Genomic DNA, 26,338 nt, shown 5'->3' on the forward strand with positions numbered 1-26,338 from the left:
TTTATTTGTGTATTTATTTATTAATTTTATATCCTCCCAAAGGAGCCTAGGGTAGCAAACACACAAATGATAAAAGAATTAACACATCTAAAAACAATACCAGTATAGATATATGCAGTTTTATTTGCAAAGAGCTTAGAAAGGGGCAATTTTATAGCTTTTCTTGAATATTAAGGGCCATTGAAAGGGTTAAAAGTAAAGCTGTTGGAAGTATTTCCCCAAAACTCCTTAAATGTGCAAATTTCACTTCAAAACTGTTCCCTGCCATTGTTTTCCTTATCTGCTGTGCTACCACTTTTATCTGAGTGGATCTTTTTTCACTTTACTTGAGTAATTCCAAACAATTAGGATATCACAATGCTACATAGCTAATCAGATATATCTCGGTGCTGATGTCACTGGCAAGCATAGCCAATTAGAGTGACTGACCGCATGGATTTGCATAGCCAATTTGCTGTTGCAAAGGGGATTGAACATACTGACATGAGACCAAAGTCTATTCAGGGCAATACTTTCTGCATAAGTGAACGCTGAAAACCAACCAAAATTCTGCAGACAATCTTGCTCTTTTAAAGAAATAAGAAGTCCTTCTCCCTAATGTTCAAAAATTCCTCTACTTATTATCTGTTTCTTTGTTTCTTTATATCCAGGGACGACGAGGAAAGCCAGGACTCCCTGGAAAAGCAGGACCACCAGGGCCACCTGTGAGTAACAGTTATGTGAAACTAACTTCAGTCAAGAATTTGTAACAGATCATCCGAGGGTCGCTGTACATGAACACATCAGATCTTTATTTTCTCTGCAGTATCTAACATTTCCAAGTACAGAGAAATAAACATCGGAGCATAGGAAGCTGCCTTAAGCTGAGTCAGACCATTAGTCCATCTAGCTCAGTATTGTCTGCATTGACTGGCAGTGGCTCTTCAGGGTTTCAGGCAGGGCACATTCACAGCCATGCTTGGCGGTGCCGGGGATTGAACCTGGGACCTTTGGCATGCAAAGCAGGCATTTCCCCACTGAGCCACTAGGAGAATGAAGTAGGTACAGACACATGTAGAGAAGTGGAGTATGGGACTGATAGGAAAGGAACATAACTTCTGAAACTCCTATTGAAATGGAAGAAAGTGGTTAGCATGTCAAGAAGCAGACTGTGTACATTATCTGAGGGATATTGCTAATTCAGTTTACACAAACTGATGATGCTGTGTGTTTAAGATGGGATAATATCTGTCTCAGAGGGGTAATTTCAAAGTTGAAGGGCTGCATGATGAGCTTGCCAATTGTCTGAATGGTGGAGAGGATTATAACCAATGCTGGGAAGAGCATTCAAGTGTAGATCAAATGAGCATGCTGAAGAATTAAAGAAGATTAATAAATACATAAGCTGTATGAAAAGAGTTGTAATATGCATCACTAGAGGTTTTAATTCAGATCTAAGCATTTGGGGATTATTTTCTTCGTTGCTAGATATGCATGGTTTGAAATTTGAGCCTGGTCATATATCTGACTCAAGAAAATTCCTCAAATCATGGAATGGAGGCAACCCCTGGAAGGATGACATTTTGCATTAATAATTTAATGGAATTCTCTCATTTTCTCCATATTACCTTGATTCTATGATCTTTGAAAGTACATAAACATATGGAATGCACCAAATGATAAGTGTATCTTCTTTAATAGATGGATTTGTATTCCACAGTGTGTTATTGATTTTTTTTTAAAAAAAGAATGTTGGGATTCTTTTGGAAATCTTCTTTTTTGGTAGTTTATAATCTTTTAAAGAAGTTTAGTGATAGACAATAATGGACTGATTCATGCTATATTTCCTGTCAATTCTGCAGAGTTAAGCATTTAAAAATTAGTGTTTAATTTCTACTCATGTGGATGCAACGGCCGCATGTAGAGGAATCCCTATTGGGCATTATGGAATTCTGTTTTTCTCTCTTCCCCCCCTCCCAACATATATGCACAGACATACTTGGTGACCCAAACAACCAAGACTTTGAACTTCATATTCCATAACTGAGCGGTGTGTGTGGGAGAGTGGACAGGGATATGGGTGTATGTACCCAGATCTCCCATTCCACATAATTATCTTGTGTGCTAGATGCTTGTGCAGATGCCCTGAGGTGGAGGAGAAAAAAAGAGAAAATGTCCTGTGTGTGTGAAAGTTTGGTGCTCAGCATGTCCACTTATGGGATACCCACTTTACTTATCAGAGGAGTGATGTCTGGAGGCTTGTAATATTTTTTATGTCAGACTTTACAGTCTGCTCACTTTTCACTCTTGGCTGTAGTGTATGATGGGCAGAAATCCATAATCTACTGTACATCTCCTTTTGAGCTTTAGGGAATCTGGGCTAGTACATTTTTGTGGCAAGGATATTGCTGGACACAGTAAAAAAAATACAGCTGTGAAGGGAAAGGTGAATAAATGAGAATATACAGTGCCTTCACTTAACTAAAGACAAAAAGAACAATCTAACAATATATGTCAGGAAAGGAAAGCTAAGATAGTGGCCCAAACCATGCCCCCATTTATCACCTAGAAAAACAAGAGGGTAATACTTCTCCTTGATGTAGACATATGGAGATTTTTCCATTTATAAGTCAAAGGAAAAATCTTTGAGGACAAAAATTCCAGCAGAATGGGAAAGCACTGGCAGATTAAGGTATATTAAAATATAGATATATAAAAAAGAAAGAAACTGATATGGAAATATTCTGAATTTGAGTTAGTGCTATTTTAGGTAGCCAACTGGTAGCAAGCCGTTCAATGATTTTAAACTTGATTTCATATAAAAAGTAACAGCTCTTTCTTGTGTGTTATAAAAGCTATAAGTAGAGCACTTGGTCTTAGCTTTAAATAGACACTGGGTTTTTTTTAATGCTAGAAAAAGCAGTTATCAATGTGTAGCCTCCCAAACTACAGAGCTATACAATGGTGGCGGCATTCACTATGTCTCACACCTACCCCTCTCTCTTTCTCATCTAGCATTAAATAACCAAGAGTAGCCTTTTTATGCTAGATATGAAATGTAACTAGTGGGAGTGAGCTGAGCATGGGATAATGGATATCCCCCACACCAATGTATGGTCATATTAAGTTGTGAAAGAAGCAGCAAAGAAGGGTGCTCATTGTTTGCACCTGTGTGTATCCGTACCTCTTCAGATGGCTGGATAACATCTCGCTCCATTGGGATGCATCAGCTATGATTTGCATATACAGATTTACATGGTGGGAAAGATGCTGAGGGTAAAGCACAGGTGAACATGGGAATGGAAACATCACATAGTCTATTTACAAGTGTTACTTGACTATGGCTGCATACACACTATACCTTTAAAGTACATTCAACGCACACCCCACAAAAGAAACTTGAGAATTGTAGTTTACTCCTCACAGAACTCCAATTCCAAGCACCCTTAACAAACTACAGGCCCCGGGATTCTTGGGTGTGTGTGCTATGAATGTGCATTAAAGGTTTGGTGTGTGCGCAGCCTATGTCAGGCTGCTTTATATGGACCACTTTCTCTTCCCACAGGGAATCATGTAGCAATGTGAGAGGCAAGATGAGATAAAATTGTGTTTGCTGTTACTTAAACAGATTGTGCAGCATCCAGCTAAATAGTTCCAGTAGTGCAAGGACTTTTAGCTACACAATGGAACTTCCCTGTGCAGCCCCCATATCTGTTCCAGGGATATACAGGGGGCACATGTGGACAAGAAGTTCCATTACACAATTAAAAGTGTTTGCACTAGTGGAACAGTTTCGTTGGATATTACCCACAGTGTCTCGGTGCCCTGAGGGAAAAAAGGTTATAATGTGCTGAGATTTAGAAAAGGAGGTCTGAAATATTGAAGAATGGAGGTGGGGAATATGAGGCAGAAGGTTCCTGCAAGCCAACAAATCTAGAGTTGTTGGAATAAAAGTTATACTCACCATAGGTGAGCACTGCTGGAAGGGGGTGGACTGACAAGAACGAAGCGGAGGCAGAGGACTTAGAGTGGGACAGTTGAGCCAGTGAAGGGCCAAGTGGGGAGTTGGACTCAGAAGGTGCTCCAGCTTTGGACTTTGACAGTTCTACCCAGCAGCTCCAGATATCCCAGTGGAGAGTCAACCTGACCAGCCAGTGGTTTCCCAGCCTGACGCTTCCCCTCTCCCTGTGCCCGCGCTGCCCGCAAGCAGCCCTCCTCCCTCTAAGGGGGTAGACAGGACAGTGATGGGGGCTCCACCTTCGTCTCGTGCCAGGAAGCAAATGTGGCAGGAAATTCAACAGACACAGTTGAGGCGGAGTCTTCCCAACAGGGACAGTTAGCACATGCAAGTAATGTGCTTGCCCAACTTTACTTAAGGTGGGGGGGGGAGAGTAGTTGCTGAGTCAACGTCTTAGTGCAGCGAAGTTGTGCCTAGTTAGACCTAGAGAGATTCTAAGTTCTGAGTAAGCCATAGGTAGATTCATGGAGCGCACTGAATTGAAGCTTTCTCTTACTACAATAAAAGAAAAACCACAGCCATGTCTGAGTTCTTTGAGTTCGGGCAAGACAGTTTGACTCAGTCACCACCTCCTCCACTGACGATCCCATGACTGAGATGGAAGCGAGCGGCGGGACAGGAAGGACTATCAGAGATCATTTGAGACCATGCTAGCCAAACTCCAGAAACTCCAAGCCAAGACCCAGATCCTCCAAACAGAGAATCAGACCTTGCACTTGCAAGTGACTCAACTTGGGAATCAGGTGTCAGCCTTGCAGCAGAGGACTGCCCCAGCCCCATCACTGCCTGAGCCTTCTGTCAAGACACCCATGGGACTGCCATTTTGTTACAGTGGGAAGAAAGAGCAGTTTCCAATGTTCATTGCTCAGTGCAAGCTTTACATCCATGGGTGGCAGTTGGATTTTCCCAATGACTCCTTGAAAGTGGCCTTCGTCATCAGCCTCCTGGAAGGGGAGGCTGCCCAGTGGGCAACACCTCTGTTGCTTTGGAATGACTCCGTGCTGGCCCAGTATGATAACTTTGTTGAGGCCATGGTGGATATCTTTCAGGACTCCCAGTGGAAGGCCACCATGGCCTGCCAGTTGGAAACCCTGCAACAGGGCAAGAACTCTGTCGGGACTTATACCAACACTTTTCATATCCTGGCCCAAGAGATGGACTGGAATGAGTCTGCTTTGACGTACCAGTACCCTAACAGCCTCAGCAGTGAGATCCGTGATGAATTGGTGCAAAGCCCACCACTGAACACCTTATCAGAGCTCATCCACCTGTGCCTGCAGATAGACAACAGCCTTGAAGGTCTTCGCCTAGAACACAAGGCTGAGGTGGCCTGAGCCTTGCCTCCCACACCACTCCCTCACATGTGCTTCTCACCTAGCATGGAAACCTCCACCCAACCGGGGTGGAGCCTATACAGATAGGGGGTGTGGTCACACCTGACAGAGGCAGAGAAGGAGAAGCATCGCAGAGATGGGTTGTGTCTCTACTGTGGGAAGGCAGGACACCGCGCAAAGGCATACCTCTCCAAGTCGGAGAAGACCCCAGTGCAGGAAAACTCCAAATCCCAGCTCTTGTAGAGGTCCATGAGTTGGAATCAACTGTAAGCCAAGGACCTCAATTAGCCCTATCACACCCCTGGCCCCACCCAAGGAGGCTCCCCTGCCTGCAAAGTACCAAGATTTTCAGGACATCTTTGACAGAAAGGAGGCTGACCAGTTGCCACCCCATAGGCCCTACGACTGTGCCATAGACTTGTTCCCGTGGGCCCAAGTTCCCTCTGGGTGCATATATTCATTGTCTGAGCCAGAGTTGGCTGCTCTAAGAGACTTCCTGGATATCAACGTGCAGCGAGGGTTCATTTGACCCTCAAAATCTCCTGCCGGGGCTTCTTTACTATTTGTCCAAAAGAAAAGTGGGGAACTTCGCCCTTGTCATGACTACCAGGAGCTGAATAAAATCATTAGCCCCAACAGCCACCACCCCCCTTATCAACAAGATGCTAGAGTGGCTGTGCACAGCTAAGATCTACACTAAGCTGGACCTTCGAGGAGCCTATAACCTGGTCCAGATCCAGGAAGGGGATGAATGGAAAACAGCTTTTAAGACACAGTATGGCCATTTCAAGTACCGGGTCATGTCTTTTGGACTATCAAATGCGCCAGCGGTCTTCCAGCATTTTATGAATGACTACCTAGATTGCTTTATGATTGCTTATCTGGACGACATCCTCATTTACCCGGACTCCCTGGCACAGCACAAGACACACATGAGAACGGTGTTGCAGAGGCTGAGGGAGCATCACCTGTATGCTAAGCTAGAGAAGTATAAGTTTGACCTAACCACTTTGGACTTTCTAGGCTATTGCATCACACCAGCAGGGGTGGAGATGAACCCTGGAAAGGTGTGCTGCATCCTCTCCTGGCACCCCAAGACTAAAAAGGTCTTGCAGCGGTTCCTCAGGTTCTCCAACTACTATAGACAGTTCATTGCAGCTTTCTCCAACTTGACAGCCCCCCTGACAGACTGCCTCAAGGTCTCTGGGCCATTTCAGTGGTCCAAGGCAGGCCAGCTGGCCTTTGAGCACCGGAAAGACTTATTGAAAGATTTATTGCAGCACGCTGACCCCCACCAACCTTTCATGGAGGAATCAGATGCCTCAGACGTGGCCATGAGTGCAGTGTTGTAACACCCCCCCAAAAAAGGGGTAGACTGCTTCCCTGTGCCTATTTCTCCTGAAAACTGACTAGTTTGGAGCAGAACTATACTGTCTGGGAGGAGCTATTAGCCATCTGAGATGCATTCGAGACTTAGTGACACCTCTTGGAAGGAGCCCAGTATCAGGTGGAGGTCTGCACCGACCATTGGAACCTCGAGAGCCGACAGACAGCCCATAAGCTAAACCAACAACAAGTGTGCTGGGCCCAGTTCTTCACTAGGTTTCATTTCCACATCAACTACGTCCCCCAGGTTTAAAACTGCAGGGCCGATGCACTTTCATGCAAGGCTGAGTGTAATGATACCCAGCCGGAGCTCCCACTATGTCACATCATACCCCTAGACATACTGGTGGCAGCGGCCTGTCCTGATCTGTGGATCGAGGAGCTGTGCGCTGCTCAGGAACAAGACCCTTTCGCGTAGGAGTGAGTGTGAGAGCTAAAGCAGCCCCCTCAGGACCAGACTCTGGGCTTCTCTTGGGGGGGGTTGCTTTGCCATTATGAGGCCCTGTACTTGCCCCCTGGGAAGTTCTGAGGATAAGTCCTATGGCAATGCCACGACACCTGACCGTAGGGCATTTTGGGGTGTTCAAAATGCTGCAGGCTGTCACACATGACTTCTGCTGGCCAAGAATACAGCATGACATTGAGAGATATGTTCAATCTTTCCCCACGTACATGAGAGGCAGGCACGCCCCTGGGTGGCCTGCCAGGCTACTAGAGCCACTCCCCACGCCTGAGGGCCCCTGGCAGATGGTAACCCTGGACTTTATCACAGACCTACCCACCTCTCAGGGAAAGACTACTGTTCTGGTTGTCATTGACGCCTTCAGCAAGATGGCCCATTTTATTCCGTGTGCTGGTATAGCAACAGCCCAAGAGACTGTGCAGTTGTTTATTAAACACACCTTCCAGGTGCACAAGCTCCCAAGCAGCCTGGTCTCAGATCGGGGGGCCCAGTTCACTGCCCAGTTCTGGCATGCCCTGTTGCGGCTGCTACAGATTGAACTACGACTGTCTTCATCACACCAGCCCCAGATGGGTGGGCAGACAGAGAAAGTGAACATCACCCTGTATCTCTGCTCTGCTGTTATGTCAATTATTAGCTGGATAATTGGGTGTCTTTATTGCCCCTGGCTGAGCTTGCCTACAATAATTCTGTGCATGCCTCTACCTAGCGGGCTCCCTTCTTTGCCAATTTTGGCTACCACCCTTGCACTTTCCCCACTCCTAACTCCATCCTGGCAGTTCCTGTGGTAGCAGAGTTTGTGCAAGAGTTGCAGGCGATGCAGCAGCTGTTACAAGAGCCACTGACAAGGGCTAAGGCTGCCTACAAGAAAGTTGCCGACCAGCACCGCCAGCCTGGCCTCGAGATACAGGTGGGAGATAGCTATCTATGTGTTATTTGCCATCAAATGCAACTTGCCACAAACTAGAGACTAGGAGTGTGGGGCCGTTTGAAGTAGAGGCACAGATCAACCCGGTAGCATTCCATCTATGCTTGCCCACCTCCATGAAGATTCACCCAGTGTTCCACTGTTCATTGCTAACCCTGGAGGAGCCACCAAATCCCTACCGGGCATCTGCTACCCCACTCCCACCAATAATTGTTGATGGGCAAGAGGAATATGAGGTGGAGCAGATCCTCAGCTCCCGTCGGCACCAAGGAAAGTTGTAGTATTTGATCCACTGGAGGGGTTTTAGACCAGAGGAAAGATCCTGGGAGGCTGCATCAGATGTCCATGCACCAGAGTAAGTGAGAGAGTTCCATGAAGGATACCCTCCAGCATGGGGGGAGGTTTGGCATGGAGGGGGGGATGATGTCATGAGCCCTGCTGGAGCAGGGTGGACTGACGAGAATGAAGAGGAGGAGGACTTAGAGTGGGATGGGCAAGCTGGTGAAGGGCCAAGCGGGAAGTTGGACTCAGAAGGTGCCCCAGCTCTGGACTTTGACAGTTCAACCCCAGCAGTGCGTGTGGTCCCAACAGTGACAGTTAGCACATGCAAGTAAGGTGCCCACCCAGTCTTACTTAAGCTGGGGGAGTAGTTTGAGTCAATGTCTTAATGCAGCAAAGTTGTGCCTAGTTTGGCCTAGAGTGATGCTGAGTTCTGAGTAACTTGTAGGTAGATTCATGAAGCGCACTGAATTGAAACTTTGTCTTACTGCAATAAAAGAAAAAACCACAGCTGTGTCTGAGTTCTTTGAGTTCAGGCAAGACAATAGAGATGGTACTGGATACAGTGAGTGACTAGTCCCACTCCTCAGCACTTGCACATGGAGTTCAGCCATCACACAAACACTGCTCATCCCTGGTGTGACTGCTTCAGAAAAACTCATAATGTGATGACTGAATTCCTACGTGCCTTAAACCAGCTTTTTTCAACGGTGGATCCCTAGTTGTTGCTTGACTACAACTATCATCCCTGACAATTAGGTAAGGTGGCTGGGGATGCTGGGAGTTGTAGTCCAGCAACATCTGGGCACCCAAAATTGAAGAATTGTGTCCTAATCAGGCAGAGACCACTCACTGGTCTTGAGGGTCGTTTTCATTGGTATCTCTTTAACTTAGCAACTATAATTTGTGTTCCGGCTCCCTAAAGCTTAAACCATGTAACATGGGGATATTTTAAATAATATTCACATCAGATGCTAAACTTGTAGAGACTTAAAAACGTAAGGTGAAAATCATTTACACACATCTTTAAAGATTCTTCTAATTGATGGGTGAGTCATATACTGTCCAATCACTCTCGACTTCTTGTAAAAGGCAGCTCTTTCTTTTGTGTCCATTCTTCTCACTTCCTCTTTCAAGCAGATAATGTTCATGATTTTGTAGACTTCTGCCTTCATGTCAGCTGATCAGAATGTTTTGTCACTGAGAATTCTATTTCAGGTTGGCATAGCTCAAAACCTCCCAGCTCAAATATTTCTGTGCATTTGCAGTTCAAGTGCTTTTGCTAATTCTCTGAATTCTTTTGTTGTGAAACCATTTCGAAGTAAGCAGGGTTTCATTTACATTTTTTTTAAAAAGGCACTTCATCAAATGGAGAGCTGTGCAGAACAACAAGGCAGCATTCCATGAGTGAATATGAAAAAAAATTAAAATGGGGATATGTTTGAATGAGGCCAGTAATGTACTTGCACGTGGGTTAGAGTGGGCACATCAGTGTGTATGAAAAAAATGCATGGTAGCAATGCTCTGATAGTTATAGACTGATTGCGGCAGCCGGTACAGCTTTAAACAAGAAAAAATCAATGCACAATAAGCATATGTACCCACTCTTCACACACACCCTCCCCCCCATACCTGCTGCCATTACTTTCCCCCTTCCATTTCCAGTACAGGGCGTGTGGGCTTTTCTTTATTCTTTCTGATACAGTGACAAGATCCACATGCAGACACAATTTTTGTGTGTGTAGGACTAGATCTGCTGGAGGTGGGTCAGAGCAGATTGCTACAAGGATATAAATGTAAATGTACTGCCTTCAAGTCGATTCCGACTTATGGCGACCCTATGAATAGGGTTTTTCGTGGTAAGCGGCATCCAGAGGGGGTTTACCATTGCCTTCCTCTGAGGCTGAGAGGCAGTGACTGGCCCAAGGTCACCCAGCGAGTTTTTTCTGAGGATAATGCATATTTTATTTTAAAATGTAGAGACAAAGGAGCAATCATAATTCCTCATGAATGGCCCAACTAGCATGGAAAATTTTCAAATAGCAATAAATTAAATCTTGATTGAAAAAGAAGCATGACAGCAGCCTATGTGGGAGGGACATATAGATATATAAAACAAACCAAAAATCAGTTTTGCATAGCACACAGTTTTCTGGGGTTATTTATAGTGAGCTGTTTTTGTATGCTGTATTTTATCAGTCTTTAGTCACTGAGACTCCTCTGCCCTCCACTCCGGCAAATGCTGAATGATTTCAGAGTCATTTCCATGTTTGTTCAAGAGGAAGTCGTTTTAGGTGCTACATGATTAGATCAGAGCAAATTGGTGGTTTAGGAAGGGGGAATGATAACTTGGACTTACTTTGTGATGTCTAGAATTACTGTAATTCTCACTGGACCAAATCCAGGTTTCACAGAAGTCATGAAGGATATTAATTGCTTCTGTTAAGAATCATGTTACTTTGATATACCTTTTTCTTTTACCTTTGAGTATTTTTTAAAATATCAGTTATGAACAAAAATTGCTGTTCCCTTCTGGTACAAAACTCTTGGATTCTTTTTCTTTCTCTCTTGTATTGTTTTAGAGCATTGTTCCATTATTTCACTGCTAGAGATCTCAGCAGTGTTCAGTTTAGTGTGTGGTCATTCATGTTAAAAAAAAAATACCCAAGAAGTTCATTTCTGAAAAATAGAACAGCAGCTCCCTCTAGTGATTCTGTATCCACATTCTCATAGACAACACTGAAAACTTTTCATTAAACATTAAACATTCTCTAAATAATATTTAGAGAACTTCAGAATTGGTCCCTCACAATAAGAAAGGGCAAGTGACAGGATACATTTCTTTGGAATAGTTAGATGTTTAAAATATTCTAAAAAGCTTTCGAAAGATACACAATCACAAAAGGTTTTCAGTAACAGAGTTCATAAATACTCAACTAAGTCATCCTTTTAGAGTACTTTTCCAGCTCTCCCTGGTTTTCTTTGAATTCTTCAGACAGCGTTGCTGTGTAGTTTTGTCTTTTTGTTGATTATCAGAAAAAAATGACAATAACAAGCAGGGGGAAAGGGAATAAAATTTTACAATCCTATAAATATCTCACAAAAATGCTATAATATTTAAAGGCCTGCCATCACATTGGTGATGGACCAATCACAGTGTGGATTACATGACACAATCATTGTCCAGCCAGGATCAGGGATGATGATCAGGTGGAGATAACTTAATGATCTTTCAAGGTACAGAAGGTTAGAGCAGAAAAAGTTAATTAGATCACAAAATGTTAGCCCTTGCTCAGAGAAATTACTGGGGATTACTACTCTTTAGAGTCCCAGTCAGCAACTAATTTTCATGGAGAGTTACTCTGAGAAGGAAGTGAGAGATGGTGGATCAGCACATCAACTCCACACTCTGAAGATCCTTGCAAGCAAAGGGATTTTGTTGCCATTCATGTTACATTCTCCATCCCTATATTATGGATTTTGTTTTCCCAGCCCCGCTGAGATTTTTTTAAATAAAAGATGTCAGCTATCTAGTCTGCCCTAAGCTATGGTCCATCCCACTGATATACACATTGCAGAGCAAATCTCATCATTTCAAAGCAGACAACAATGTTTATCTGGAGAATATTCGTATGGGATCTCTACAATAATTTCTCTTACCACACATCTTCCATTCAAATGTTGTTGCTCTGGTTTTCTTTTGTAAAGAAGGATTTCCCTTTGTTATGCATACATCCATAATAACTTGAGACACATTTTCCTTACAGCTCTTGCAATATAAACAATAAAAGTATGCATCTGTAAAAATGTGCTTTTAAAAATACAGCACAATCCCATGCAAACTTTCTCAAAAGGCTTTATTCTCAGTTACCGTTTCATAGGACTGTAACCTTGATGATATCTGTTGTAGCAACATAATTTGTGTATTGAAAATCGAAAAGCTTAAATATCCTGCCTTCATTTTTCTCCTTAATACCATTTGCCATCCTTTCAAAAAGCCTTTCACTTTTTTTCTGAGTAGGGTATTCATTCTGTCTGCATATTAATTCCATAGTTATATTCTGTCATAACTCACTACATACATGCTGGTGCCACCGGAACAGTTATCTTAAGTAACCAGCAGTCTACTTTGGAAATCTCATTTCCAATGCTTCTGAAAAGATTGTCATTCTACTAGAGTTTTGGAAGTGAAGGAATGTTATCAGTTAATTATAGTAAGCAGAACATCAGAGGTATGATGAGATCAGTTCATGGGTATGTGGATATTGCTGATCTTTTTCTTCTTTGCTCTTAGATACTATATTGAAAATGCTGATAATGTTGGAGGAGAAATACCTACCAGTATTTGCCCCCATTGGTTATTATTTTATTTATTCTTAATTGTCAGGGCATGGTTTTTTCTTTCACCCTATTATTGCAGATGTCATCCTTTTGCAGCTCTTATCAGCTTCTCTTTGATGCTGTCACCCCATTCAACAAACCACACCAAACATCTCCATGTTACATTGCAAAGCCTTTAGAGGAATGGGAGTGGAGGCGGAGGGGAGCTGTTTACCAAAGGAGGCATGGAGTGGGTAGAAGTGATGACTCAGAAATATTTTCCAGATGGCCAAATAAATTGTCTGCCTTTTAATGTTCTTTTTCTAGTACTGTGAAGGAGCTTCAAAAATTATCTACTACCATTATGTTGCCTGTTTCCTGTAATGATTTAATGTACAGTGTTCTGGGACCCCATGGATCTATATAAAAGTTCCATTGTTGTTGAAAAGGAAGATGTGGTACAAAGCTTAAAGAGCCATACAAAATTAGGAAGCAAAATTAAGGGGCACCTAATTGTACTCTGAAAATATCTACTCCTGCAGTCTTTCTCTGTGCCCCCCCCCACAAAACAAATCTGTGAGGTGTTTAGGGAAATAATGAGAATACACGCGGAGCATTTTTCATTGAGTACAACTGCATTCTGTCATGCTTCAGCTGTCCTCATTGCAATGGGTTGGATTCACACTAAATTAAATGCACTTCATTCCCACTAAAATCAGTGGGTCTTGAGTCATGACCAGCTTGTCCCATTGATTCCAGTGAGGCCTAAGTCAACTAACTTAGGTTGCAATCCAATACATGTCTACTCAGAAGTAAGCTCCATTGGCTTCAATGGGAATTACTCCTAGGTAAGTGTGTACTGAATTGCAACCTTAGTCTGGAACCTTCAACCTGTTGTTCCATACACACACCAAAACTTAGTTTTGTTAGTATCTTATTGGTATATGATGCATTAAGAAGCAAATCTGAAAATATTCAGAGTGGCAGAATGTACCTAATTATTATTCAAGAAAAGGTCTTTTCAGCAGCTGATAACCTCGTGATGTTTAAATCTATGAAGCAGGAACATCCATGGTGTTTTTTAAATGGAGATGCTATTGAAATTTATATCTTCAACAAACAGATTGAAATAGAGAAGTCATATCCATGTATCTATGGAGTTTTTCTTTTTTCCAAAGCCTTTCTCATGACATGCCTCATCATATATTCAGACAAGGATCAAACCCATGGACTTGGGCCCACCTGGCCTGTCTTCTCACTGAAGCTTTGGAATAGCAGAGAGGGAGGAATGAAATAGGCTACCCTCAGGCCTCTCCCCTAAGGACCAATAGTGCACTCTTACTGTAGGAGATCTTCCTTCACAGCTTTGTGCCTGCCTACCTTCCTTCCTTTGCCTCACTACATCCAGGGAGAGGGTGAGGGAAAGGATGATATCTCTAACTATGAAATGGAGTAGAAAGCATGCTCGCAAAAGAGATTGATAATGCATGCAGGTGCATCTCCAAAGCTTTCAATCAAGGTATCAGTGCAGAGCAGGGTGGGAAACCTGTTGTCCTCCAGAAGTTGCTGGACTACAACTCTTGTGTCTCATCCTAACCTACCTCATAGGGTTGTTGTGAAAATAAAATTGAGAGGGGGAGAACCATGTTTTTTATACCACCTTGAGCTCCTTGGAGGAAAGGTGGGATAGAAATGCAGTAATAAACAAACAATTAGGGATGGACAAGAATTTCAATTCAGCTTGCATTTCAAGCCGAATTTATCAAATTTGCATTTTCCAAAACAATATGAGAACCAAAACATAGCCATCTTTCAAACTTTGCACTTGTTTGACTTTGTATGGCATTTCATAAAATGAATATTTGTGAAAATAACATGCAAAAAATGCATTATATGATAAGAAATGGCTTGAAAAATGTGTACATTAGTCAAAAGTGGCTACCAAAATATATTTATTAGGATAAATTTTCACTAAAATGCTGGAGAATATTCATGAGGATTTTTTTAAAAAAAAGCAACTGCAGATTGCTACAGATATGTTGAGAATTGAATTTAAGATTAGAACAATGAGAAACTGAGAGGACTGAAATTGACAGACCTTTCCAACCCTACAAACAATCATCCCTAACCATTAGCCATGCTGGCTGAGGCTGATGCGAGTTGGAGGCCAACAATATTTGTGCGACACATATTCCCCACCCCTTGTGTAGAGGCATGACAAATCAGTTCCTTTTTGGGGTGCACTGCAGATTTGGTTTATTACTGGAAATGAAAAAAGATCAGTGACGTGTTGATAGTAAGACAGTTTTGACTTTACTTCTGATGGGGACAACTAATTTTACAGTTCTGTTTAATCTAGACAGAAAAAAAGAGTGCCCTATATCACTGAGTTTTGTAGTCTAATTAATTGTTATCTAAATTGCTTCAGTTGAGACACTTTTATTTCTCCTGACTGTGACCTCATGCCCCCTCTAAGTTCCTTGGAGAGCTCTCAAAGAAGTCATTGTCTTCTATTGTCTTTTTGTTCTAAGAGAAGCCATTACTAGTATATCTCCATCAATTAAATGTTCCTTTAGATTAGCCCTCTCCTCTAGATTTTTCTTATGTTTAAAATGTATTATCTAAAGATTTCTATCTTGTGGAATTGTGTGTGTGTGAGGGAGAGGGGAGGGGTAAGAATGGTTCTTGATGTTTGTCCATTCAGTGCATTCTTATGGAACAGATGGAGCTTGCTGGAAAAGGATTAGGTGTCAAAATGCAAATCATGCTCCCTTGTTACAGTATTTCATATTTGCCTCATTCGTAGCTTTGTTAAGACACTTCACAACATGATTATATGGGAGCCAAACTATGCCACCCTTAGGAAATGCATCCTGATGATAGCCATTTGAGTTTAGCAGGCAAAACAAAATCACTAGATTAGTGCTATATTCTTTATACAATTTATTCAAATTTTCATAATTCTCATACTTCAAATTATAACTTCTCTTGCTGGTGATCTCCATATACTGTGCAAAATAATGATACTGGTATTATAAGGCTCACATGCTGTTTATTTGGAAGTAAATCTCATTGTATTCAGTGGGCCTTACTCCCAGGCAAGTGTGCTTAGGATTTCTTTCTGTGTTGGATGCTAGAAACTGGATCATACAGACCATTTTTTTATTTTCAAGTGTGGAGCTAAAAAGTAAAGAAAGATGTATTCCTTTGGTATGCTACCAGATCCCTGCTTTCTCTTTGAAATGTAAAAGGTAGAATTTGATAACAAAAATATGTTTGAAAAATAAAAACTGTTGATCACTAATTTAAAATGTATACTTTGCCCTTGTGGTAGGGCAAGAATTAGCACTTTTCTTGGATTTTAAAACTAGTGTTGATCAGTAGTTAGAACTGGAGTTATAGAACCGGGAGAATTTGGTTGGAATGCAGAAGTAGCTGTGTGTTGTGTTGTAAAAAGACTAATGAAATACTGATTTGTGTGAAGGGAGATCTGCAAAACCCTTTTGCCATCTCCAAAGGCCTCAGTGTCATATTATTATTTGTCTTCAGAGTTGTATGACTAATGGTTGTTGTTGTTGTTGTTGTTGTTAATATTATTATTATTAGCATGGACCAATGTTGGGTTATTTATCTGGCTGTGAAACTAGAACATGGGGGTACTTTGAAAATGTGTATATGGCCCATGTATGTAAATTGATCCCTTGCCTAAATAGTATGTTGTGTAAAAGCATAATATACAATAAAATAAAATTTTATTGGGTCTGCTCCATGCTTTTGCCATGATACCATTTGATTGAAGCAGCTTAATTTGTAATGATATTTTATATGTTGGTGAGTTCTTATAGCAGCAGATAGGAAGCTGCCTTATACTAAGTCAGATCAACCATCTAGCCCACTGTTAGCTACTCTGACTAGTAATGAGTCTTCAAAGTCTCAGGCAGAAGTCTTTCCCATCACTTGCTACATTATCCTTTTTTAACTAGAGATACCAGGGATTGAACCTAAAGACTTCTGTATGCAAAACATTGCTCTGCCACTGAGCTATGGTCCTGCCCCCAAGTGTTGGTGTTAAGGTGTTCTCCTTGGTCAAAGTTGACTTGAAATTCTTCCAGCTCTTTGGTCCATGGACCAAATGTTTGACATTGAAGATCATTGTCTCCCAGTGTCTATAAGGCACCTGTTAATCTTTTAAGAGTGTTGTGGGCATTAAAGAAATAGTGTTTGTAAAGTACTTTTCTGAGTAATAACACTGGTTGGCATCCCAGTTAGCATTACTCCCTGTTCTCAAAGATTCTGTCAGTGGAATGGGGAGACAGACAACTTTTGGTGATTCTTCTTCTGCCTTGCAACATGGTACCTCCCTCCAAAATCTGTTCTGGTAAGTTGGAGGACCCCTCTGAGCAGATTTGGCATGTGTGCGTGTGCGCAGGAAAGGTCAATAAATTGCCCAAAATTGCCTCCCTCCCTGTTTTCCTGACAGATGCCCTCTGTCAGTGGAGTGGCGCCAATTGTATTCCACCCACTGACAAGAACATTATAATATATGACAGATATTTAAAAATTATCTGGGTCATGGTCAATATAAGCGACATAAAATGGTGGTGTTGCTTGTTTCTGTGAACTGTATTTCTCTCTATCTCATAGTAGCTGCTTTAAAATTGCTTTGGTAGGCTCATTTGTTTTGTTTTTCTTCCTAAAAAAAGTATTTATATTTACATACTTATAAATATAATTTTGTTATTCTGGGCCTTGGTGGCTGCAGCTATGATGAATCCTGCTTGGCATGTCCTGATTAGATCTTTCAAAGTGGGGAAGCTTTATTAGTAGGATGTCTCTCTTGGGGTGGTCAACTGCTGAAATTTATAAGCTTTGTTGACACTAGCTTCAAGTCCCTTGACAGTCCACTTCTTTTTCTTGAATTTGACAGTCCTCTTAACAGGAAAAATCTTCTTGTTCTATGAGAAGTCGGATGGGGAGAAAAAACAGGCAATTCTTTTTAGTTGGATTGTTGCTTTGCTTTCCAACCTTGATGGCTTCTCCAGTCAATCTATGGTACAAAAAATGCACATTGATTTACTGTATGCTGTATATTTATGTTATTTATTTAAAACATTTATATCTTGCATTTCATCAGGAAAAGGCTCAAGGTTCCAAATCAGACCATAATTTAAAATATCAATTACAACAACATTTTAAATACTGAAAATAACAATAACATACAAAAGCACATCATTACAGTATGTGGTCCACACATTTTCTCTTGCACTGGAGTCCTATTGTGGGGTTATCACATTACGGGGAATGGCCTTAGCTTAGCGGTAGAGCACATTATTTGCATAATATAAGATCCTAGGTTCAATCCCCTCTTTGAGAGCTAGTGCCAGTCAACATAGTACTGGTATAGATGGACTATTTTTCAGGGTTGTGGAGTCGGAGTCGTGGAGTCGGAGTCGGTAGAAATGTACTGACTCCGACTCCGATTCCGACTCCGACTCCTTCATAAATGGCAAATGTATATTAACTAGTAATAACAAATTTACTGTAGTGAAATGGTAGCACAAGGCATTTCATCACTACCACGTGAATCCAGAGCTTGGAAAAGTTACTTTTGTAAACTACAACTCCCATCAGTCCCAGGGATTGGGCTCGTGGGAGTTGTAGTTCAAAAAAGTAACTTTTCCAAGCTCTGGATTCACATGGTGGTGATGAAATGCCTTGTGCTACCATTTTACTACAGTAAATGTGTTATTACTAGTTAATATACATTTGCCATTTATGAAGGAGTCGGAGTCAGAGTCAGAAAGTAGAAAAATAGAGGAGTCGGAGTCGAAGGTCTGGCATACCGACTCCACAGCCCTGCTATTTTTCTGACAGTGTGAGGCAGTTAACACCTGAAGAAATGTTTTGTTTTGTCGGAAGCAAAATGTTTTGAAATTTGGAATGTCTTATAGAACTTGTTGGAAGCTTGCCTCCACTTCCTTTCTAAGAGAATGTTACACACATTGAAGTTGTTAAGCTTGAATATTTTGTGTCTATTGAGTTTGACAGAAATGATTCAGACTAAGGTTGAAGCTAATTACATTTGTTGACCTGAAACAGTAATTAAATGTCTTCAGAAATTTTTGGACTCCTGGAAAGAATCTGCAGATTTTTAAAGTCGTAAGTATAGTATAGATAGATTCTATGAGTGGTTTACAACAAAGTACCTCTGCTAGTGCAAGTTTTTCCTCTTGTGCAACAGAACATCTCTCTTTTCCCACATGCCCCTGCACCCTCCCCAAATCTGCCCCAGAGGGTTGGGGGAAACCCAGAAAAGATTTAGGGGCCATGGGGAGTACGAGGGGAGTGGAGAGGGAGGGAACATTCTGTTGGACAGCCAACAGTCCTTGCACCAGCAGAAAAAGATACAGAAAAGGTTAGCATGGTTCCTGCCAAGGATGACATGCAAAATTGTGAAGCATTCCATATTTTTTATGCTGGTCTGTGACTATTTTCATATAATCACCAGTTCTGTTGATGTACTGTCGGAAGTTACAATAAATGAATAATGCCTAGTAATCCATTTTGTGCAGACAGAAATACGATATTGATTGAATACAATTAAACACATATATTCATCTGCATGACAAATTTAGCTCTTAATATTTTCCTTTTCTAGGGTCCTCCAGGTGTAACAGCACGTCAAGATTCCTTTAAAGGTCCATATTACCAGGTATGGGCACTTAATTTACATGGGAAAGCATGGAAGACACATGTGCTTGCACAACTTCTCATCTCACTTAACTCTAGATGCAAATACCTTTTTGGCATATGAAGGGCAGAGGGACCAAAAAAAAAGGGGCGTAGTGTACCACAAGAGCACTGGTGAAACTGTTCAGTCATTGTCTGCGGACTCCACCCCACACATTTAGCAGAAGCTAGCATGAGCTCCATATAGCTCCTAAAGTCAGATGTTAATATTCTGTGTCTCTGCCTCCTCCTGAAAGACAGTTTGCCAGCTGTTACTGATCTTCTCATTGAGAAACTCCTGACTGAAGAAGCCCAGAGTTTTGTAGAATGCACTTGGAAAACAACTACTCTTCCACTTAGATTAGGCTGCTATGCGGATTTTTCTGTGATGTTTATGTTGGTACAGTTGGGGGTGGGGCACAGGGAAGCAAACCTCTGGGATTTTTTTCAGAGTATGTGTGAACAAACCTTGGGTACAACTTGTGGTTAGTGAGGAGAGACATTAACCATGAGTCTAAGCTGTTGTTTTGACAACACGCTAAGACAAACCATGGTGCAGTGCAGTAATAAAAAGGATCAAGGAGAAGCAAAGGAGAAGCAAAGGAGAAGCAAATTCCTCTCCAGGAGTCCATGCAATCCAGTACCCAAAAGTTTGGATTACTGTGTTGTGCGAACCCAACCATGTTTTCATACACACACACATACATGTTCATATACATATGTAATAGATCAACACAGTGCCCACCATTTTGGACTCTGCTGGGGAGTGTGGCTATGGTCTCTTCTTGGGGGCCAGGGCAATGGGTGATCATGATGTGTTCCTGCTGTTCAGAGATACCACTATACCAGTGCCTGGACTTCTGAAATCCCTACCTGCCATGATTGGCACACTGGTGGGATTTTGATTACTTTTATATTGTACATGGAGGTGGACTTTAATGGCAATGCAGTTTGTTTTACAAACGTGATAAGCCACCTCAAGATTCACTAGAGGACTGATCATTGAAGGTGAAACAAGCAATAAGTCAATTAATCAGGCTGCATCTATATGGGAGTTTAGTGTGGATTTGCTGCTACTTGTGTATGGTTTCCCGGCATCCACATGACTCTCTCCTTATCCAAATGGCAGCCCATAATTCCCCATCCCATTTAATCCAGATTTACCTGATCCCTTCATAATCCAAAAAGAAAATTAATGCAAACTGAAATCACATGCAGCACAAATATGGGCACACAATGTGACAGAAAGTTATGGTGGGTTGATATTCAGGTGTGTCAGTGAGATGTTGTCAGTGAGTGTTCTGCATCGCCACACTCCTGATTCTACTTTGTGTTGCTGAAATGATGCCTATTTTCAAGCATGCCTATTTCCCATTGCTGCATACTAAGGGCAATGTTCACAGAACATTGTTTACATTTTTAATATGGAGGTTTTGCACAAGAATGGTCTTCCACAAATAATAATAATAATAATAATAATAATAATAATAATAATAATAATAATAATAATAATAATAATACATGTCAATTTTCACGATTCCAATGGATGGGATGGATGGGGAGAGTCTGGGAGAAACAATGTGGCTTTTTGGCAGCTTTACCCAAGGCTTTAAATGTTTACAAAAGATGTCATGGAGGTTATTTAGAAAGCCCTCTTCTGGGAGGGTGGAAAGTAAGCAAGCAGACAGGCTTCCTTGGCTGGCTTTCTAGTGACAGATCCAACAGGGATCATCTGCAGGTATCTGCTTTCATTGCAGAAATAGACATATTGCCATTTATTTATGTATGTATGTATGTATGTATGTATGTATGTATGTATGTATGTATGTATGTATGTTGTATGTTAACCCCACCCAAATGCACAAACTTTCATTTTGCCCATTGAGAACCATGCTGGTAGCATTTGCTGTTGTGCAGTTCCTGGGAAATTTTTTTGTATACATGCCCAATTTGAAAAACGTTAAGGGATGGTGGATACTTAGTAACTGAGGGGAAGGGACATGCACACACCATGTGAATACATCCCATCCAGAACCACCCACTAATGTGGATAGGAAACACTGATGTAGGAATCAGGTAGAAAATGTAAATTGCTTATCTATGGACACTCTTGCACATGGAAAAATCAGATCTATCTGTTCTGTGAGATACCTCCCCTGTATGGACAGTGGACACAGCCTCAGTCCATTAAATTCAGTACAGCTATAATTTGCATTTCTCTCAGTGCAGTCCTGTTTGGCATCTTCGGTACATGATACAGTGAACAAAATAAGTGAAGATGTTTTCAGTGCAATTCTGAGCATGCTTAGCCAGAAGTAGGACCCGCTCAGATCAATGGGACTTAACTCCCATGAAAGTTCGCATGAGATTGCAGCCTTCATTATTCATATTTACTGTACTGTAGATTTTACGGTTTAGAAACCCACTGGCTTTGAGTAAATTGAAGAGCTGCTTTCTGGCTATATCTCCCAATCCATTGTATGGTATGGAAAAGGTAATTGCATTGATAGTTTTTTTTCATGTATCATTTGTTTCTTATCTTTCTTGGTATGCATGGCATCAGTTTTAGTAGCCTCCTAATTCCACATTATTGAAGATTAACTTTATGGCTGATGACATGAACCACAGTGGAGGTCTTCAGGGTTTGATATACATCTGTCTTCAAGATTCATATTTCTCACTACCATGAGACTCTACAAATTCTTAAGTCATCTCATGTTTCCCAATTAATATCTTCTGGCCAAACATGGGCCAGCTGTTTTGCCTTCAAGAAATTAATCATCTTTTAAATCCTCTTACAGTGCATCAGCACACTCTTCCTTTCAGCTGTCCAGTGCAAAGCATTTAATGACTTATTTCCAAGCAAGCAACGTGCTTGAAAAGGAGTGCTAAGTTTAGTATTTAGGATGATGGAAGACGACTTGCCAATCTAAACTACAGATTTAAATACTTAGACACTCTGGAACCAGAGCTGATCCAAGCTTTCAAACCTGGCAATGAAAAATTCTCAAAGCAATATATCATGTTAGCAGTGTTTAGGAGAACAATTTGTCCTTTTTGGATATTAAAGAACTATTAAAACAAGTGATTGGCCTTTGCATACTTGACCTAAACATCACCTTTCTTCTGCAATTATGTTATGTAGCCAAGAAATTTCACATCATTAAACCTAAGAATTGATAAATTCCTTTATTTACAACACATAATGTATGCACAATAATTTAAATATCTACATGGCAAAATGCACTATGCAAAATCTAAACAATGTTCATATTTTTATTAGCATACAGGATTGATTGCCAGGTCTACTTTCTTGATTTTAGCAAAATCCAACAATAAACTTGTAATTAGTAGGCTGAGATTCATTCTGATGTAACTGTTCTGCATTCTATGACTGGATGGGCTCCTGTTCTCTGCTAGATTTCCCCCCCCACATTCCTATATTTTGAAGTCAAATGTATTGTTGCGTGCCACCTCAATCTCCGAGCGGTGAGATTTCCAGGGGTCCCTGCGCTCGCCCAGGGTTTGGTTTCCTTGGGAAGAAGGTCAGCGGAGACTGTGGTGTCTTTATGAAATATGGTTTATTTATTTACACACATTCCAACCTGAGTTTAGTATGGAGGGGTTCAAGGCATCAGCAGTCCAATATCCAGCTTTTCCATCAGTGTTACATGAGGCACCCCAATGCCATGGTGCAGAGAGCCAATCTCTCTGCCTGCCTCCAGTTCCCAGCCTTTCTCAAATACAACTAATTACACAAGCCTCTCCTATGCCCCAGGAGGGGGGGGGCTCTCCTGAAGAATTTCAATGACAAAAAGATCTCCCTGGCCCATTCACCAGTTGATGGGCACGTGATAGACCCATTAACCCACCTGGCCACTCTATTAGATTAACAAAAGAAACTCAACTGACCAGCAGAGCGAGTTTCTCACCCCCAGGCGCAAGTCTTCAAATCAGAGGCTGGAAGGGGACTCATAGGAATTATCCATCTCATCCCCCAAACTAACAGTATTCTTAGTCATATAACGGAAACTGCAAAGATTCCCACCTATCTTTCAAGGCACAGCTAGATATCTGCAGGGCTTGGCAACAAATGCCTTGTTCTATCTGCTGCCTCAGGAACTAATTCTTGCATTCTCTTCTCTGACACCTACCATCACGAAATTGGTCAGAAAACATCATAGTCAACAAACACTGGCCAATACACCCATGAAAAGACTTGTATGGTTCTGTCCCCATAGTTTTCATACCTCCCATACAAAGGTATGTACAGTCCTGAAATGTTTTGCATAGAACTGCAAACAAATTCGCTCTTTGAGTTAACATATCTCACACTGAGTAGAGCCACACACACGCCCATTAAAAAGCCAATCCTAGTATGCAAGGCAGTCTATAACACAGCTGCATTATATGCTTCAGTTAGAAACTTACCATCTCTGAATGCAGATGTTAACAAGATCTGGAATCCTTGCTAGGTGGTTTGGAACCCAGCCATCTCAACCCATGCTACCTTCAAATGTGTCCTTGCTCGAATCTCAGCCTATTAATTACAAGCTTATATTTGGAATGTGGAAAACCTGCTAAAATCAATCCTGTATACTAATAAACATTGTTTAGATGGAAGAAACCAACCTCATTCTTCTCAGATTGTTTCCTGTCATCTCTGCAGGGATGGAAAGATCAGTCAATTTTGGTTCTCTCAGTTTCTAATGTTTCCGATCTTAAATTTTGTAAGATGGTTTCAACTAGTGTACACATGTTTGCAAGCCATTTCTCGTCATATAATGCATTTTTGCATTATTTTCACTCCATATATTCATTTTTATGTACACTTTTCCCTAACATAAACATTTTTGTAAATATTGGTTGGTGAACTACATTGCAAAATCTGAATAAATGTGAATTTTGAAGCATGACTGTGTTTCAGTTCTCATATTGTTTTGCAAATTTAATTGATCTGGTTTGAAATGCAAACTGAATTGAATTTTTCATCCATCCATACAGCTCAGATTCCATCCTCACATTTTGAAACTCTTCAGGTTTGTTTCAGTGGTACATGCTAGGAATTCACACATTCATTTTGATAACTGAAAGTCAGAGCTTGACAAATTTTTTCCCCACTTTAAGTTTGGCTTTATTGTCATTTTCAGTACCAGTAAAGTGTCTTTCTAAATCCTCTTGGGAAGGAGCAGCTCAAGGCTTATGGTATGTGTGGGCAACCTCTGGCCCACAGGACAAATTTGGCCTGTAAGTCTGGTTTTCCCAGACCAAGCCCACCTGTCCCAAACCTAACATCAAATGTGATGTCACTTGTGGGGCAGGTAAAGATGCAGTTGATTTGCTGTGCAACTGAGTTTCCCATGGGAAACTCGATTGCACAGCTGATCCCTGCAGCAAGCAGGGTTGAAGTCACCACCCATCAGCTGATGGGCAGTGAGTTCAACTCTGCTGGATCAGTTGTGCAACCAAGTTTGCCATGAGAAATTCAGTCATGAAACTGATCCCTGCAGAAAGCATGGCTGAACTCATTGATCAGCTGATTAGCTCTCCTATAGGATTTTTTGCCTATAACCAGTTGCTTTGTGGTTTGAAGCACGCATCTTTACCATTAGAGAGCCCATTGTTACTTTGAATAGATTCACATTTAACATTTTATCTTGTGTATGCAAAGTTGGTTGAGGGGTTTAAATGGAGTCACTGAACTGGAACATTTCCATTAGAGTAAATTTCTAATATATAAAATTTATATACATTCTGAAAATGTTTTATCCTCTTTCTCTGTTTTTTCTTTCTGATGTGGAGGAATTTTTTTCCAAATGTGTTTTTAGTGAGCAAATAAAATGTACATACTGTTTTGAAAAGTACAGTTATTTGCAATGCTGTGTGTTGAGGTTAAAATGAAGAGGTTGGAAATGCTTGGTAGCATTAGAAGGCAGTGGTTTTGGTTTAGGCTTCCCAGTCTGTCCATTTTAAAAGAATACATGAGCCAAGCCCTTAAAGTATTATACCAGTGGTTGAGAATCCCACACAACTCTTCCATACGGATGGTGGCTTAGGACAGCATATGGGAATAAGGGGGACATATATGCATCTTTGGTGGGAATGCCCAATTTTTGGTGGGTAGCTCAATTTTGGTCATTTAAGAAATGTCAAAACATTTGAACAAACGAATCAAATTTACTCCTTGGTTGTTGCTTTTACACATGTTTGAGGACCAAAATTTGGATGTTAAATCTAAGGAACTACTAAGTGTTTTCATGGCAGTAGCACACCTGTCCATCACTCAAAAATGGAAAACACTGGAAGGTTTGGGATTCAGACTTATGGTACAGCAACGTTTGACCTTAGCGGTGGCCGAAACATTGACAAATTCTACGCTATATGGCACAGATTTATTGCATTTTTGTTGTTATTTGGATCAGAATCATGCCAGTTCTACAGTAGAACAACAAGTTTAGTTAACTACTTGATTGACCTTCTTTGGTGTCAACTTACGGGCAGATTGGAAGGACTCTGTGGAGCCCTGGAGCTTTGGCCTGGAAGAAATTAGAGGGACAGAGACATTTTGTAACATTCTGGCACTTGAGATCCATTTCAACTTTTCTTTACTGCTGTACTATGGGATATATTTGCATCTATGTGTAAAGCCTCGTCTGATCATTTTTCTGTTTTACTTTAATTGGTTTTTCAGTAGAAATTTAAAAAAATAAAAAAGAACCAAACCGCAAAGAGAATAAATCCAAATGCTCCAGTGAGGAATGATCCAACTATCAAGGGTAGATTTAGAGCTATTTTACATGTTTCAGAGATGTGGGGAAAGAGAAAACATGAACTACTCATTGTATTTCCACTATTTCTCTTCTGATGACTGAAGTTTATCTGTTAAGATAAATGGAGGGCAT

The 26,338-nt window shown here is 41.2% G+C and overlaps 1 protein-coding gene and 1 pseudogene across 7 annotated transcripts in view; both read left to right on the forward strand.

Annotated features, from left to right (window-relative positions):
- COL19A1 (collagen type XIX alpha 1 chain) overlaps positions 1 to 26,338 on the forward strand; it is a 358,502-nt gene that overhangs the window by 231,817 nt on the left and 100,347 nt on the right. For 6 of the 7 annotated variants that reach the window (XR_009762166.1, XM_061623076.1, XM_061623077.1 and 3 more), the window contains 2 exons: positions 651 to 704; positions 19,366 to 19,419. Coding sequence is in view for 6 of the 7 variants with exons in the window: in XM_061623076.1 (XP_061479060.1) it covers positions 651 to 704; positions 19,366 to 19,419 (108 nt within the window). In the remaining variant the exon portion in view is untranslated. The remainder of the gene's footprint in view (positions 1 to 650; positions 705 to 19,365; positions 19,420 to 26,338) is intronic. The other variant, XM_061623078.1, reaches the window with a different exon arrangement.
- Positions 19,079 to 19,179, forward strand: LOC133384738 (U6 spliceosomal RNA; annotated as a pseudogene).

Source organism: Rhineura floridana, chromosome 4 (genome assembly GCF_030035675.1).
Source record: "Rhineura floridana isolate rRhiFlo1 chromosome 4, rRhiFlo1.hap2, whole genome shotgun sequence".
Taxonomy (NCBI): Eukaryota; Metazoa; Chordata; class Lepidosauria; order Squamata; family Rhineuridae; genus Rhineura; species Rhineura floridana.